We start from the raw sequence: 18524 nt of genomic DNA on the forward strand, positions 1-18524 counted from the left end.
GCTTCACGAGAGATGTTTTGCGAAGTAATTATGTATCGCAAAAATTTACTAATGGCGATTAGCCAAATATTTCGTAAAGATGTTCTGTAACACCGTGTCTACACCGGACGCGATCGCGCCGCGACAAATACAATAGAACCTATTATGCTGTCTACACTGGATGCGGCGTGACACGGCAAATCCCCGACAGTAATCTGCTGCCGCGTTCTATTTATGACATGCTCACACAAAGTTTAAATGATTTGCAACGGTCGCTTTGTCGTGTCCAGTGCGGACAGATTTTAGCTGTTGCGGCGCGACAACTGTGTACAACAAGACACGGTGTAATACCACATTTCAGTCGGAACATAGATTGTTTTCATACCCTGCTAGTGGTGCGATATAAAGCTTTTTATGAACGCATTAAGCACGGCCGACTGTGGAAAATCCACTGTGTACAGAAGCAAAGTTAGCCAAACATAGATGAATCTTACCTGTCCAGGAGAAAATTAGCAAAGATGGCGTCTGTCTTCAAATTCTTCTCCGTTTTCAGCCGTCTCCATCTTTCAAAGGCATCTCCTATACAAATCCTTGTTTTATTTCGGACTTTGTCACGACGTTTTTCGGATTCATAACGAGGTCTTTTAGGTTTCGTAACCTTATACATGTTTTATCCGACACGTTCATAGCTGCAGCTGTAACAGAGCTGGCAACCCGGAGGACGAAACTCTACTGACTTCGTGATTGGTAGATAGCTGGAGGGTGGAGCCTCAGACCAAAACACAAAATGACAACAATAACATCAGTCGTGGGCTGCAACTCTCACTTTTAAATGACAATATCCTGGCCGGACCACTGTTGTCAGTGATATAAGTATTTGAAATGAACATGATTTCTTAATGTCTAGTGACATGTCAGGGCCATTTTATGATTAACTAAAATAAATTTCTTACATACAGTTCCTTTAAGCTATAAATAGATAAAGTTCACACCACAACATTCAGTCAGCTTTTCAGGCTACATTTTCAGGTAAAGTGTAAAGTTGATAAAAATATTGACGGCCAATCAAAATAAATCCGAATTTATACGCTCAGTGCATGTGAGTGGATGTTAATCGCCGGTGTAAATTAGACTTTTTAGCTGTTTTGGTGCAACAGAGCTCCACAGTTCTGTCACCTTATATTACATCCGTCGACGCTCGTCAGCTTTATGGCTCTCTCACATAAAACAAGTTAATAAACACACACACACACACGGCGATTACATCACAATGCGTATGTCGTAACAGCAACTGCAGCACAGGTGTGTGTGTGTGTGTGTGTGTGTGTGTGTGTGTGTGTGTGTGTGGATACATGATGTCCTGCAGCTCGTAGAAGCTCAGGTATTCAGCTTGGCCGTTTGGCGCACATCACATGGCCCCAAAGAACGTCAGAAAGTTGGCCAGAGTTGAGGTCACCTGGCATCAGCCTTGATAAGTGCGCAGAAACGAGCTCGCGTTATTTCAACACTCTGTATCTCTGAGTGAGGCCTCATGGATCAGAACTGGCCAAGAGGAATGTTAGACATGGACGGATCCTGCAAGACGGGACGAAAGAAAGGGTCCGGCCCGATAGAGGTGCAGATGTGCAAGTCCATCCTGCCCTGCCATGCAAACCACCAGGGAGAACTGGGTGCGGGACAGTTGCTGAAGTGGATGGACACTACCGCCTGTCTGGCAGGTGAGTGGGAATTTGTGCTGTAGATGCAGATTTGGGCTGGAGATCAGGGTTGGTAAACAGATTGTTGGGTGTTTGATTCTCTTATTATGTTTATTGAATGGTTATATGATGACTTATAATCTTCATCATGTGTGAGATTTGTTTCAAATTGAACCAAATTTTATACTAAATACTAAGAAAATTAAATATATCATATATGAATATGTAATAAAAATAAGAATTGAAGTATATTTTATATATAAATATATGTGTGTGTGTGTGTGTGTGTGTGTGTGTGTGTGTGTGTGTGTGTGTGTGTGTGTGTACAACAATTAATTGCATTATCCATTTTTTTTATTATATTATGTTAAATTATCTTAAGATTAAATATGAAGATTATATATATATATATATATATATATATATATATATATATATATATATATATATATATATATACCCTTTCAGAACTAAGACACCAGTGGCATGTTGATGTTTTACTTGTTTAATCTAATAATTTCAGCTATAAAATAAGTTAATATTTAACATTTAAAGCATGTTTATGATTCATCACAACCTGTAGGCCAGTTGAGTGGAATCACTGTTTATCACAAAGTTTATAGTTTATTGCTATTATGACATCAGTTTAATTAAAAAATCCACCTGCATAGAATTAATAGAATTACAGTATGTACTGTAATTCAGGGGTTCTGTTGTTTTAATTTAGTTTTTTCCTGATTATTTTTATCATTGTATAATCATTTTAAATTATTAAAAATATTTTATTATTATTATTATTATTATTATTATTATTATTATTATTAAATATTACAATAATTTGTTAAACAATACAACTATTTATTAGTATTATTCCATTTTAATTATGAAGCTTACAATAAATAGACTTACAAATTTAAATCATTTATTTAAAAATAAAAACATCTAAGTTATTAAATATTAAAGTAATTGAATTTATAGATAAATTGCGCAAATATTTATTGCTGTTAAATATTACAACAATTTATTAAATAATTCAAATATTTAATTGTTCTATTTTTTTTTTAAAGTTAAATATGGAGATTACAAAAATAATATAATATATATTTTTTAAATTATTATATAGATTACAATTACAAAGATTACAATAAATAAATATAATATTCTTCAATTATTATAATTTGTACATATTTAAATAATTAATTTTAAAGATAATTGTAAAATTATCTAAATTATTAACATTTAAATCATTTATTTAATAATATACTAAATTAAAATGTATAGATATATTGTCAAAAACATTTACTGTTATTATTAAATATTGCAATAATTTCTAAAATAATTCAAATATTTATTCATTTATTATTATTATTAATATTATTATTATTATCATCATTATTATTATTATTTATTCATCATTATTCTATTTTTTAATTGTTAAATATGAAGATTACAATAAATAAATAAAATATCATTCTTCAATTATTATAAATGATTACCTATTTAAATAATTTATTTAAAGGTGCCATAGAATGCATTTATACAATATTTTAAATTGTTTTCTGATATCTACATAGAAGGTATATGGCATAGGAAAGGGCAAAAAATCTCCAGAAATGGTTTTACAGGTCCATTTACAACCCTAGGATTTGTCCCTAGAATGAAATGCTCTGTTATTGCCTTATTTGGAAGCTTCATGAATATTAATGAGCTCTGCTCTGATTGGATGTTTCACAGAGCTGTTCATCTCTATAGCTCGCACATGGATAAAAATATATATTTAATTAGGAGCTCTAGCCGCTTTTAATATGCGGTTTGTTGAATCTGCCGTTTTGAATCGCCGACGTTTTAGTCTGATTACTGTGATGCATGTGCTCTGTGAAAAGTTATAATGCAGAGACACAGTACTTACCACCAGGGCTGGACTGGGGTTAAAATTCGGCCCTGGACAAATCCAGCCAATCCGGCCCACAAGTTCATGAAAGTTTTCTTTGGTTCCCTGGTGAAAAAAACAAACAAAAAAAACAGCTAAAACCAGCCTGTCTGGTTTTAGAGTCAGCAGGCTGGTTTTAGAGGGGTTTTGACCAATTTTCCAGCTTGGCCAGGCTGGTCTTAGCTGGTCAGGCTGGGAAACCACCAACTAAAAGACCAGCTAAAACCAGCTACTTCCAGCTTAAACCAGCCAAGACCAGCCAACCAACCTAGGCTGGTTTTAGCTGTTTATTTCAGCACGGTTATATGGTCTTTAATTGGAGTACACGAATGAATAAAACAGGAGAGAAACAAATAATGATAAATACTGCTGAATTCAACTGCAACTAACTTAATTGCTTTTGTCACAGAGAAATGCATGCAGTAAAGCATTGATTTTGAGCTAAGATGCAGGAAATTTGTTGCTAATAAATTCTGCAATTAAAAAAAAACAAAAACATTCAGTAATAAAAATCCTCACACTCATGTCGTTCCAAAACTGTATGACTTACTTTCTTCTGTGGAACACAAAAGATATTTTAGGAAAGTATCTTCCTTTATGTTACACAGAAGAAAAAAGTTCATACAGGATTGAAATTACATGATGTTGAGTAAATGATGACAATTTTTATTTTTGGGTGAACTGCCCTGGTGAAAAAAACAGCTAAACAGCTGGTCAACCAGCCTGGTTTTAGCTGGTCAGTAGGCTGGTTTTAGCCAATTTTCCAGGCTGGTCAGGCTGGGAAACCACCAGCTAAGACCAGCCAACCAGCCTAGGCTGGTATTAGCTGTTTTTTTTCAGGAGGGTGTCCCTTTAAGAACTTTATTATGTAGGCTATAGTAAACACCTAATTTATATAAGACCCATATTTAATTGTTTAATCAGACTCTTATTTAATTAATATTTTAGTCCAATTAAAACGAATTACAACTAAACATTCAAAAGAAAGAAATTATTGCTTAGAATATTAGTATTAGTAAGATGGTGGTCACAAGAAAACATTAGTTATATGGTTTTTAAAATAAATAGTAATAAAACTATGAAATTTGTAATAATTTTGTTTTGACAGTAATTATTTATTGGCGTTTTCCACTTTACTTCATCATGCAGTTTCCAATGTCGTGGCTGTTTTCAGCCAGCCCGGCAGAACTTACAGATCCTTTAATGTTCTCATATCACATGACTGTATAACACAATTCTGTGTGTTATCTGAACGGGCATTGCCCGGTATGCCCTGTGGTCACTCCAGGCCTGCTTACCACACAAGTTGAGCTGCTTGTCAGTGATTCTCAAGATCTGTAAATCATTCGCCATCATCAGCGCAGTCATTTCTCCATTATTCGCCATCATCAGCGCAGTCATCTCTCTGTTTATGTGGTAAGTGAAATCCTATGTATTGCAATGTAACAGGCTACCGTTAGCATTAAGCTAACCTTGTCCCTTCTGTGGCTTGCCTTGTTTTACTGATGTACTGATGTTAGCGATGATTGGCCGATGCAAATGTTGGAGGCGTAACTATTAACGATCTCGGGAAAGATTCGTAACAGTCGGTGTTATGTTGGAATTGACCTATTTTTCGGTGGTCTTTTGCAAACACTAGATTTATATAAGAAGGAGGAAATGGTGGTGTTTGAGACTCATGGTATGTCATGTCCATGTACTGAACTGTTATTATTTAACCATGCCAAGGTAAACACAGTTTTCCACTCTATGGCACCTTTAAGAAATAATTAAAAAATTATCTAGGTTATTAAATGTTAAAATAATTGAATTTATAGATTAATTGTCAAAACACTTATAGTAACATAAAATGTTTGATTTAATGTTGTTGTTGTTTTTGTGTGTGTGTGCAAAAACAATTAAATCTGCAAAGGTTTCCATTTACTGTATTTTCTTTAATAATGTGATGTCCTGTACATACTAAAGATAAAAATATAACTATTGAGCAGCAAATGATAAATTTGCACAAATACCCAGTTGTATAAAAGAGTCTTCTAAATGACTCCTTAGTTTTGCCAATGACAACGTGATCTTAAATAAATTGCAAAAACATGAACGCAGAATCCTTGACTGACCTGCCGGAGCAGTAAAACTGTCCTTATTCCAAAACAACCTATGTGTTATCAACCATCAGAGTAGGTTGAGATAAGCAGTCACCTTTGTTCTATAAATGAGAAAGGTAACGAGCAACCATCCACCTTTTACCCACAAACCTTGTGTGAATCCACATTTCTCCATCGCTGAAGGTAAGGGGCTTGAGGAAGGCACACATCAATGATTTACATGTGTCTTCTCAGATAGTAGACGCTCCATCTCCTTCCTGTTTCTGCTCCAGTTAGATGCATGAAATATAAATAACGGTGACAAGCAGATTTGAACAATAAGTGTGTACGCGTCTTTGAGGGTTCATATGTTTCATGTGATAAATAGCTCTGTCTTTTTTATTCGTTTCTTCCTTTAAGCTGAAAGACATGCAGGAATGGCGTGTGTAACAGCTTCCATGGATGATATCCAGTTTGAAGAGACCGTAAGGTACGAGAATGCGTCCTTCTTCATCCCACAAAGGAAAATTTAGAGACTCTCAGGCAGTCCAAGATGTAGATCACTCGTTCACCAATGGATCCACTGCAGTGAATGGGTGCCATCAGAATAAGAGTCCAAACAGATGATAAAAACATACATAAACAACACCTTCATGATGGATTTGTTTCTTACAAACATGCAGTTTTTCACTTCACAAGATATGCATTGGTGCACTGGAGTGGTGTGGGTTATTTTTGGATTATTTTGATGGTTTAATCAGCTGTTTGGACTCTGACAGCGCCCATTCACTGCAGAGGATATGTTGCTGAGCAAGTGATATAATGCTAAATTTCTCTAAATCTGTTACTATATCTCAGATGACCTGAGAGTGAGTACATATCCAGTATGTTGATCCTGAAACAACAGTCTTAGCAACCAATCAGATTTTAGTGACATGTCTAAGGTCATGTTTAGTGAACGTTGGATTAAGTCCTATTTGAGTATCTCATGTTATGTGGTAAATTGATCTGTTATCGTATCATATCTTTCTGTATTTCAGGGTTGGGCAGGTTATCAATATCAAAGCCAGAGTAAACAGGGCTTTCAACACGAGTATGGAGGTAATACAAGACGAAATGCATTTACAGTATTAAATATTAACGCAAAACTGTCTGATCAGGCCACTGTTTTTATCAGGTAGGCATCTATGTTACAGTACAGGAGGTGCTGAGTGGAGTGACAAAGAGGGTTTGTGTGGCCTTCTCCACGTTTGTTGCTAAACCAACAGGAACACACAAGGTGAGGAAACATCTCTGTCAAGAATGCACTCTAGAATTCCTGATAATTTACTCACCCCCATGTCATCCAAGATGTTCATGTCTTTCTTTCTTCAGTCGAAAAGAAATGAAGGTTTCTGAGGAAAACATTCCAGGATTTTTCTCTATACACTCTTAAAAATAAAGGTTCTTTATTGGTGCTGATGGTTCCATGAAGAACCTTGAACATCCATGGAACCTTTCAAATGCAGAAAAGGTTCTTTATAGATTTTCAAAATGTTCTTCAAAATGGTTCTTTTAAGAACTGTTCACTGAAAGGTTCTTTGGGCATTTTAAAAATGGTTCTTCTAAGGCATGACTGCAAAAACAACCCATTGGAACCTTTATTTTTAAGAGTATATTGTGGACTTCAATGGAGGCTAATGGGCTGAAGGTCCAAATTGCAGTTTCAGTGCAGCTTCAAAGGGCTCTACACGATCACAGCAGAGGATCAAAGGGCTTATCTAGTGAAAAAAAAAAATTATTAAAATCATATCTGTCTTAATCACAAATGCTCATCTTGCACCAGCTGGACTACTTGGGTCATGCGTGACGTAGGCGGAAGTACCGACCAAGTGTTTACAAAGTGAACATGCAAAGAAAGTCTTCACAATAAAAAGGTAAAACAATGATGTTGGATGATTTAAAATTGAAATTGAATTTGAAAAATGAGAGCTTTTTGTACTTGAATTTGACTTTTTGAAATTTTTGAAAACCCGAAAAACCCTTGAAATAAATGTTGAATTTTTTTTAATAAGCACATCTTTTCATGCAAAATTCATGTAATTTAACTAGCGAGCTAAGCCAGTAGTAGTACTAGCAATGTCGTGTAAATATGGCTGAAGGCTGAAAAGAGGAACAGATGAACCATATTAATTAAGTCATTTACGATGGAACTGCTCCGTTTGATTCAAACTAGTGATTTTGATCATTCATTTCAAGAGATTCACTAGCAAAAAACAGATCAAATTAAAAGAGCCATTCATTTTTGGAAATTTGTCATTGCTTGTAATGTTTTTAGAAAGCACGTAGTGATGGATTAAATGGATCTTTTTGAAACTCTGTCATTTTTTGAATCGCAAAATGATTCACTGTTTCGAAGTGCTCCGATCGGATCGCGTATCGTGAATCATTCGTTTCAGATCGGGACTTCAAATATGGTCAGTCATTTGTAATGGTGGCCTTAAATTTTTTTTTTTTTAATCTAGATTAATATCACTGTAATCTTGGAATTAATCTAGATTCATCTAGATTAAATGGCTAATTTGAATTCTGCCGAAGGCTTGCAGAATATGTGTGCTACCCAAATAATGACTAAAAGTAAGTCTTTGAGAACGGGTTTCTCAAGCCAGGTGACGAATTAGACCAGGGGCTCATCTCCTGTTTCCAAAATGTATCACAAACTGCTTGACAATTGCATTTACAACACAATTAACTATACAAACTTGTGTAACCAACTATTCCTACACTGCATGTACTTCTGCGTAAAAGGCTGCACGACGTGCACGTTGCAGTTAAATATACAGACGCGCACGGGCATGGATATCTGCGTGCATAGTAGGGGTGGGCGGTACACCGGTGTCATAGTCATCACCGGTGTGAGATAGCGCCACGACATGGATTTTCTAATACCGTCAATACCGGTATATTTAAAACATTAAATTTTCTTCAAACGTTCAGTTGTGGTCTGAATACCTGTCCTTATACTATATATCTTGTTGTAAATAAAAAAGTAAAACATATTCGTATCAGCTTTGCAGGTGGTAGGTAAAAGGGGAGTGGCCATTAAACGGCTGGTGAAACATCGTGAAGAAAGGTCGGCCCTGTAGCCTATACCAGGGGCGGAGTGGCAATCGGGACGACCGGGACTTTTCCCGGTCGGCCGGCCAAAGGATTTACACAGCGGATCACAAATTGAGCAGGCGCGAGGCGAACGCGACCGGCCTGTTTACGTTTACTTTCGATTTTGTAAAGGGAGCAGCACATCTTATAATAGATATTTGTCAGTGAGTACAAGATTGCAACAAATCCTCCAGTCTATTTTTGTCATCTCTCTTTACTTTCGACCCGTGATCGTTCAGATCTAAAGGTCATTGTACACTGAGTCCGATTTTCGTATGTGTTTTTTTTTTTAGTTTTCTCATATTCGCCATCCTTATCAAAATGCTTATTATGGATGTGAAAATGCTGAACATCAAACATGATCCAAATTTTTTTATGACGGATGAAAGTTTCAGAGGCAGTGTGTAAACTCGATTAACATAACCTGTATTTTTTTTTAACGTGCAAAAATGTCGGACGAAAATTTCGTACTCACGTGTGCAAAGACATTAACTCCAGCAGCTCATGTTGGATGCAGGGTTGCCAAGTCCGCGTTTTTCCCCACAGAATTGGTCTACTTTTAAACTGTTGCCATGGGTTGATTTCCCCCAGTTATTTAAAGGTTTTAAATATTGCAGAAATTAAATTTAAAAAAATAATTTTTGTTTTGTTGTACACTGTTAAGTAAGATCTTTAGGTTTTTTGCAAAATAAATATGTTGAGAATGCATAATACTCTCCCATGTCTCTTTTTGATAAGGATACCTACCATATACTTATTATATTATGAAAAGATTAACTTTATTCACATACTAAATGGACAGGACAGGCTACTTCTCCGAAAATGTACCAAAAAAAGTAATACCGTGATATTATACCGGCACCGTTCAAAAGATGAAAAATACCGTGATATTAATTTTAGGTCATATCGCCCACCCCTAGTGCATAGTCTTCGGTTAAAGAGGAGAGGCTTTTTTTAGAAGCGTCAATTCAGTTGTTGCATATAGTTTAATGTCTTTATTTCGGGATTTTCAAAGTAAATTATAACTCACGAAGGTGCCCCAGTAAAAAGGGTCTAGCAACGCCCCTGCCTGTGGCTTCATACAGTAGCTGCATCCATGTTAGCATTTCTCGTTTGATGTGGTAATTTTTTCATAGTAGGCATACACACAGGTTCGAAGACTCGTTCTCGCCCCCTAAAGTGCAATTCGGCTAGGTATACATCCGCGCTAAACTATCAAGGTGAAAGTCATCATAGCTTGCGTAGAATAGACCCAGCTCCCAACCCAACTTTGAGAATAGATTAACAGCGATATTTTTTTATCGCCCGATAAGAGTCTCACGTTAACGCAGCACGTTAACGCCGATAAGAAGACATTGTTTGATAAATGAGATCTCTGTTCTCTAAAAAGTAGTGCTTGAAAAGTCCTTGAAAGACCTGGAATTTCATTTAACAGTATCTGTACGAACCCTGGAAATGACCATTCGTTTCACTCTTAAAAATAAAGGTGCTTTGCGATGCCATAGAAGAACCTTTTTGTCTAAATGGTTCCATAAAGAACCTTTAACATCTGAAGAACCTTTCTGTTTCACAAAAGGTTCTTTGTGGCAAATGAAGTTCTTCAGATTATAAAAAGGTAAGCAAGAAAATGAACTAAATGGTTCTTTGTAAGCCAAAAACTTCTTCTATGGCATCGTTGAAAATCCTTTTGAAGCACTTTTATTTTTAAGAGTGTAGAGCCCTTTGAAGCTGCATTAAAACTGCAATTTGGATCTTCATCCCATTGGCTCCCATTGAAGTTCACTATATGGGGAAAAATCATTGAATGTTTTCCTCAAAAACCTTAATTTCTTTTCGACCAAATAAAGAAAGACATGAACATCTTGGTGACATAGGGGTGAATAAACTATCAGGATTTCTTTTATTCTAGAAGTGAACTAGTCCTTCAAGCCCACACAAATAAAAGTTTTACACTACTGATGAAAAGTTTTTGTTATTTCAAATAAATGTAATCTTTTGAAGTTATTCCTAAATATTCATTGATGTCTATTCCTGCAGGTGTCTCTGAAACCCTTGGACATTCAGGGCTCCGTAGAGGAAATGCTGGAATATTCACTAGCTTCAGAAAGACGACGACTCCGTCTCTACAATGAAGAGGCCTTCAAAAACCTCATGAAGGACTATTACAACCTTCAAGACAAGGGTTAGCATTTTACTTCAACTCCGTCATTATATTAGTATGCTTCTGAGGTTCTCTGATGGGTGGTGTATCGTGTGATCGACAAGCTATTATGTCACACCTGAGTTTACTCCAGGAGATTGTACTTCTAAGAACTTCTCCAAGTCATGGGCAAACTTCATTGGTTGTTCACTGGCAGTAAATCCTGAAGGAACAAATGGTGCGACATTTGCTATTAAAATCACTGGCCGAACACTCTCAGTGTCTCCATTGGAAAGAATCCCATGATAGAGTCAGCCAGAGGACAGACACGAGACTAAACAGCAGCTACAACACCCACAACTTGGCCATGAGATCAAAAGTTCCAGTCATGAGTCAATGTGCAAACCATCATGACAGCGTCAATCTAAAACAGGGCTGCTGATAAGTTTATACTGAACAGGATGTGTTGACATTTCAGGACTGTGTAGCAGGAAGCCCATCATGACAGTGGTGTCCACTGAGCTCACGCAGGTGGAGAGTATTGAGCTGGTGCTGCCGCCACACGCCAATCACCATGGAAACACTTTTGGTGGACAGATTATGGCCTGGATGGAGAACGTGGCTACGGTAGCAGCCAGGTACCAGATCCAGAAACATGCATATATCTATCTATCTATCTATCTATCTATCTATCGTTCTATCGTTCTATCGTTCTATCGTTCTGTCATCCGTTTTATTTATTGTACGTATTTAACATTCATTCTATCGTTCTTCGTTCGTTCATTCGTTTGTTCGTTCTGTCTGTGTGTCTATCTATCATTCTTTCGTTCGTTCGTTCGTTCTGTCTGTCGTTCTTTCATTTGTACCATCTGTCTGTCTGTCTGTCTATCTATCTATCTATCTATCTATCTATCTATCTATCTATCTATCGTTCTTTCGTTCGTTCTGTCTGTCTGTCGTTCTTTTGTTTGTTCATTCGTTCTGTCTGTCTGTCTATCTATCATTCTTTCGTTTGTTTGTTCAGTCTGTCTGTCTGTCTGTCTGTCTGTCTATCTATCTATCATTCTATCATTTGTTTGTTTGTTCATTCTGTCTGTCTGTCTGTCTATCTATCTATCTATCTATCATTCGTTCGTTCGTTCTGTCTGTCTGTCGTTCTTTCGTTTGTTTGTTCATTCTGTCTGTCTGTCTGTCTGTCTGTCTGTCTGTCTGTCTGTCTGTCTGTCTATCTATCTATCTATCTATCATTCTATCATTTGTTTGTTCATTCTGTCTATCTATCTATCTATCTATCTATCTATCTATCTATCTATCTATCTATCTATCTATCTTTCATTCATTCATTCATTCATTCATTCATTCATTCATTCATTCATTCATTCATTCATTCATTCATTCATTCATTCTGTCTGTCGTTCTTTCGTTTGTTCGTTCATTCTATCTATCTATCTATCTATCTATCTATCTATCTATCTATCTATCTATCTATCTATCTATCTATCTATCATTCATTCATTCATTCATTCATTCATTCATTCATTCTGTCTGTCGTTCTTTCGTTTGTTCGTTCATTCTGTCTGTCTATCTATCTTTCTTTTGTTTGTTTGATTGTTCTGTCTGTCTGTCTGTCTGTCTATCTATCATTCTTTCGTTTGTTTGTTTGTTTGTTTGTTCGTTTGTTCTGTCTTTCTGTCTGTGTATCTATCTATCTCTCTATCATTATTTCGTTCATTTGTTCTGTCTGTCGTTTATTTGTTTGTTCATTTGTTTGTTTGTTCATTTGTTCGTTCTGTCTGTCTGTCTATCTATCATTCTTTCATTCGTTCGTTCGTTCTCTCTGTCTGTCTGTCGTTCTTTCATTTGTTCGTTTGTTCTGTCTGTCTTTCTGTCGTTAGTTTGGTCGTTTGTTTGTTCGTTCTGTCTGTCTATCATTCTTTCATTTGTTTGTTCTGTCCGTCTGTCTGTTGTTCTTTTGTTCGTCCTGTCTGTCTATCTATCATTCTTTCGTTTGTTTGTTTGTTCTGTCTGTCTGTCTGTCGTTCTTTCGTTTGTTTGTTTGTTCGTTCTGTCTGCCTATCTATAATTCTTTTGTTTGTTTGTTTGTTCTGTCTGTCTGTCTATCTATCTATTTATCTATCTCTATAATTCTTTTGTTAGTTCGTTCTGTCTGTCTGTCGTCATTTGTTTGTTTGTTCATTCTGTCTATCATTCTTTTGTTTGTTCGTTCATTCTTTCTGTCTGTCTATCGTTCTTTCATTTGTTTGTTCTGTCTGTCTGTCTGTCCGTCTATCTATCTATTTGTTTGTTTGTTCTGTCTATCTATCTATCTATCTATCTATCTATCTATCTATCATTGTTTCTTTCATTCGTTCATTCTTTGTTTCATTCTTTCTGTCTACCATATCGTTCTTTCATTTGTTTGTTTGTTCTGTCTATCTGTCTGTCTGTCTCTGTCTATCTATCTTTCATTGTTTCTTTCGTTCATTCATTCTTTCCTTCTGTATGTCTGTCTGTCTGTCTATCTGTCATTCTTTCATTTGTTTGTTTGTTCTGTCTGTCTATCATTTGTTCGTTCGATAGATCTATCTATCTATCTATCTATCTATCTATCTATCTATCATGGCCTTACAACCTTCATAGTTCAAGCTATTTTCAGTCTTTCTAGCCGTGAATGTTTTTCTCTAGTTGAAATAATTTATTTTGATAAACTATAATATTAGCGTATATCTATAATCTGTAAATTTAAATCTGCATTTTATCTTCTGCATGTTGTCTTTCTCCTAGTCGTTTGTGCGGCTACTATCCTTCTCTCGGAGCTGTAGACATGTTTCGTTTCCGAGGTCCATCCAGTGTCGGTGACAGACTGGTGTTCAAAGCAATGGTCAATAATGCCTTTCAGACCAGGTACAGTAGATGCGTAAACCTGACCACTATACATGTGCAATCATACACAAGATATTCTGATGTCATACCGATTTTAATACTAATATCCAATAAACAGGAATATTTGAAATACATTGTTCTCTTATTTCATGCATCAGTGTGGAGGTGGGTGTTCGGGTGGAGGCGTATAACTGTGAGGAGTGGAATGAGGGAACACCAAGACACATCAACAGTGCCTCCATGATTTATTACATCCCTGGATGTGGCGGTGAGAAACAGACGTTCCCTGACGTCACTTACACAACTCTTGTGAGTTACTTACATGTCTAACAACACTAGAATAGTTATGTATAACAGCTCTGAGCCTCACTTCAATGCACTGGATGATTTAATTTTTTCAGGATGGAGAAAGACGATTTATTGGCGCTATTGTCAGAAAGAGAATTCGCATGGCCAGGTACTTTCTGTACAGAAAGTTCACAAAACGTTCAACTTTTGACCCCTCAATGTTCAAAAACCAAACCAAAAACCCTACCAAATTTATCTTCCCAGAAAACACATTTTGTACTCAAAAGACGAGGGACCAATTTCTGTGCCTTGGGACAGAAGCAATCAGGTACCACAATCATTTAAAAAAAATAGTCAATGGCTACATTGGTTTTGATCGGTTTCAAAGTAATTATTTATTCAAATAAAGGACATACTCAGAGAGTATGAGATTTCAGATGCAACCAATTGTTCTAGTTATACTACAGAAAGCTCCGTTAACATACTGCATATTACATACTGCCTATTTCAAACATACCCATTGTCATTGAGCAGGACAAATCTTCTGTACGTGTAACATGTCTGCCCTCTACAGGTGTATTTGGGGTATAACAACGTGGCAGCTCTCACAGTCTTAGCTGGAAAGCGAGGCTGGGAGGCCAGTAGCATCAACGATAAGGTAATTATTTTGTTTATTCTAACTGATGCATCTACATACGTCTAGCATATGGCTTAATAGACTGAATTTATGTATGTTTTGCAGTTCGGAGTCTACGTGCACGAGGAGGCAGATGTTCTGTGTTTAAAAGTTGAGATGAAGGTCAAAACGACAGCTTTTCATGCTTTCTCGCTGCTCGCCGACCTGCCGTCACGGCCACAGTGGGACAAAAACTATTTGTAGGCTAACAAGTGTTTATTACATCCCTGTTTTATAAGTTGTGCAGTTACATAAAATAGTTTTTCACAGTTTACACCCTTCCATATGTCCTTTAGGAGCTGTGAAGAGGTTGAGAAAGCAGATGAGGAGGAAACCATTTATCACATTAAATGCCCCAAAGTCAATGGAAGCAAGAGTCGGGATTTCGTGGTTCTTTTGTCTAAAAGGCAACCCTGCAAAGATGGGTATGATTCCATAAGTACTTACCCTGCAAATTTTCACTGTTTCTTAAATGTGATGCTCAAACTGTATTTTTATCATCCCAGAGACCCGTATGTCGTAGCGCTCCGGTCTGTCACCGTGGCAACAGTTCCACTGGATGAGAACTCTATTCGGAGCGAAGTTAAATGTGCAGGATTCCTCGTTCACGAAATAGGCTATTCAACCTGCAAGGTACTAACTATAACATCTTGAACTGAATAAAAACATCACTCTCGTGTTCATTCTGATCATTTCTGGCTGCTGTTCTAGGTGTCGTACTACAACCAGGTGACTTCTGGAGTGCTGCCTTATGTGGAGGGAAACTTAGCTGGCTGGTCCAAATCTATGGAAGAGACAGCAATGTCCTGCATGTCATTTCTGGAGCAAGATTTGCTGACCACACAGTTATGATGCACACACAGAATTCAATTCTAGGATAGTTATTATATATATATACAGTTGCAATCAAAATTATTCAACCCCCTTGACCTGCAAGACATTTTGCTGCAGATAACAACATTTTGTGAAAACAATTCAACAAAGGCATCAGTAAACTATTAAAGAAAGTTTATTAATACACATTTGAGTAATTCTGAGAACATAAGTTGATGAATAATGAAAAAAATCGAATTGGCTCTAAACATTTAAGTTCAAAATTATTCAACCCCTGAAAGTAAATTTGGTGCAGAATCTTTTATTCTTTAAAACCACCAATAAACACTGCCTGGAAGTGCTTAGATGCTCCTGTCACATTTCTGCTGCAATCTTGGGCCATTCCTCCCCTGAAAAAGCTTTCAGATCACTGATAATCTTTGGTTTTTACTTTGCCACTGCTTGCTTTAAATTCAACCATGTATTTTCAATGAGAATTAAATCTGGAAACTGAACAGGCCACTTAAAAACATTCTATGACTGATTCCTAAACCCAGCATTAGTAGATTTGAATGTATACTTTGGGATGATTGTCCTGAAGGAAAGTCCATTGATTATTAGCTTCAGACTTTGCACAAAAGGCATCACAATGTTTGCCAAAATGGTCTGATACTTTATTAAATCAATGATATCCTTTGTATGGTCATGTTTTCCACTTCCTGCTACAGTAAAACAACCCCATAACAGGACTGGCCCACCTCCATGTTTGGCGATTGAGATGGTGTTCTTCTGCTTTTTTGCACCAGACATACTGCTGATCTATACATCCAAAAAGTTCCAGTTTGGACACATCACTCCATAAAACATTCTTCCAGAACTCCACAGGTCTGTCCAAATGAATTTTGGCATGTTCAAGGCAGCCTTTTTGTTCTTCTTGGTAAAGAGTGGTATTCAGCAAGATTCCTCAACATGAAGACTACACTTGTCTAGTGTTCCTCTTCTACACAGCATTGAAATATTTTTCCTCCTTTCGTCTGGTCATCTTGCAAGTTTTTGGCTATACATTGCAAGTTTTTCTCAGTCGATCTGATCAAACATTTTATGATATTGTGCTTTTGTGTTCAACAGCCTCAAAGGTTTTCTGGTTCAACACACTTTAATCTAAGGAATACGGCTGCCAGCTGTGTCTCTAGGGACTAATGTCTTAGACATCTTCATGTAGTTTTAGACTTTCTAATATAGCAAACCATTTCTTCTCTATTGATTTTGTGTGAGCTTTGTTGACTTTACCATATTTGCTACTCACCTTCAGCACATGCATGGGCTAAGAGTATACTATGTGTATCAATTCAAGCTAATTCCATTTTTAATAAGTTTGTAAAGGCTTAAGACAATTTTTAAGACAATTTGTTTCCTTACCATAAAAATAACTGTCTTGAAACAGCAATGTTGAAAAGGGGTTGAATAATTCTGACATAGCTGTGTTATTAAAAAATCCTATAACTCAAAAACATTACATTATATATTGACATTATCACTTGTAATATGCCAGAAAACTGTTGTAGATGCAATTTAGTCCTGAAAGAGAAAAAACTTTTGTAAAGTACTGCAGTCTCTGGGGGGTTGAATAATTTTGATTGCAACTGTGTGTGTGTGTGTATATATATATATATGAGGCTGTGATAACAACCACTGTGATTAAGCAATCATAAATATTGTCAATTATAGCATTGCATGTTTTCGAAGACCCATTTACATAACTGTAAAGCCAACTATAATGATATCTATATTAGATATTGATATTATAGTTGTAGTGTGGACTTCGCTATTCTCATAGAATTATTTACATTTTACAGTTTCAAATTTTGGCTGCCGATAAGGTCGCGATGACATCTGTGATGATTAAATCATTGTGTAAATGATTACAGCATTGCATTTAGATCTTAACCTGCTGCATCCAAGTTTTGCATTTAAATAGTTTAGAGACACTTCAGGTGAATAGGGTTAAAAAAAACAAAACTAAAAGTTATCATCTTACTTACCAAGTTGATTGATTACATTGATAATTGCAAACATTTTTTGTTAAATTAATTACATTAAATTAAATTAAATTTAAATTAAATTACAAGTTTTGTAAAATGTTAGGTTTAAATATGCAAATGGGCATTATTTCATGAAATATATGCTAATTTGCATACATTTCTAGTGCAAAAATATAAACACTGGATGAAGTCAGTTTCAGAATTCTTGTTTCATTTTTTTGACATATTAGAGTCAAATGTTTTTGGGTATCTCATTTTGTCACTCCATAATTCAGAAAATATTTTTTGGGGAATAAAATGAAGCAAATTATATATGAACAAATCCCTCTGTAAAAACCTTCAGAATATAGACAGGAATAAAAATTTAGTTTGGTGTGTGTAAGTGTTGCTGAAGCAGAGATTTATGACTCAGTGTGAGAGAAAAACTCATTTTGAGAAAATGGCCCTTTAAAAATATGTATTGTAATTGAAATCTATGGGCACAAATAGATAAAGTGCTATAAAAGAAACACTTCACTGTCTTTTGTGTGTTTTCTTTCCACTAGTCTGTAAAAAACAAAAATCAATAAAGTCAATAAAAAAAGTGTATTTATGTATAAATAAAGTCATCAGATTGTTTTCGATATGTAGCTACATGAAGAAAATGACTTGCATTTGTATTTGAATGTCAAATTAAAATGAATTTCTATCGCAATTCAAAAATAAATAATTAACAAATGTGATATGGATCATAATTGTGCAGCCATAGTTCTGTATTATACTCCAGAATCAATGCTTTATAATCCTGTTTGTGGATAATCTAAAAATATTTTTCTGATAATAAAAAAAAATAAACAAATGTTATTAATAAGAGACTT

The 18524-nt window shown here is 35.8% G+C and overlaps 1 protein-coding gene across 1 annotated transcript; it reads left to right on the plus strand.

The window, feature by feature from the left end:
- The first annotated feature begins 1347 nt into the window (after positions 1 to 1347).
- On the plus strand, positions 1348 to 18348 carry acot12 (acyl-CoA thioesterase 12). The gene is made up of 15 exons (XM_073829708.1): positions 1348 to 1697; positions 6108 to 6177; positions 6728 to 6788; positions 6865 to 6966; positions 10863 to 11007; positions 11444 to 11603; positions 13750 to 13869; positions 14007 to 14157; positions 14250 to 14305; positions 14401 to 14464; positions 14711 to 14794; positions 14879 to 15012; positions 15109 to 15237; positions 15319 to 15445; positions 15524 to 18348. Exons 1-15 carry the CDS (start codon positions 1511 to 1513, stop codon positions 15662 to 15664), a joined length of 1731 nt encoding a protein of 576 aa, XP_073685809.1. The 5' UTR covers positions 1348 to 1510; the 3' UTR covers positions 15665 to 18348.
- Positions 18349 to 18524: the final 176 nt, after the last annotated feature.

Source organism: Garra rufa, chromosome 23 (assembly GCF_049309525.1).
Source record: "Garra rufa chromosome 23, GarRuf1.0, whole genome shotgun sequence".
Taxonomy (NCBI): domain Eukaryota; kingdom Metazoa; phylum Chordata; class Actinopteri; order Cypriniformes; family Cyprinidae; genus Garra; species Garra rufa.

Bases quoted from the DNA above. Each gene is read 5' to 3' on its own strand.
- acot12 (XM_073829708.1), top strand. From the start codon at position 1,511: ATGGATCAGAACTGGCCAAGAGGAATGTTAGACATGGACGGATCCTGC. The intron at 11,604-13,749 runs GTACCAGATCCA...TCTTTCTCCTAG, and splicing joins GTGGCTACGGTAGCAGCCAG to TCGTTTGTGCGGCTACTATC. The intron at 13,870-14,006 runs GTACAGTAGATG...TTCATGCATCAG, and splicing joins AATAATGCCTTTCAGACCAG to TGTGGAGGTGGGTGTTCGGG.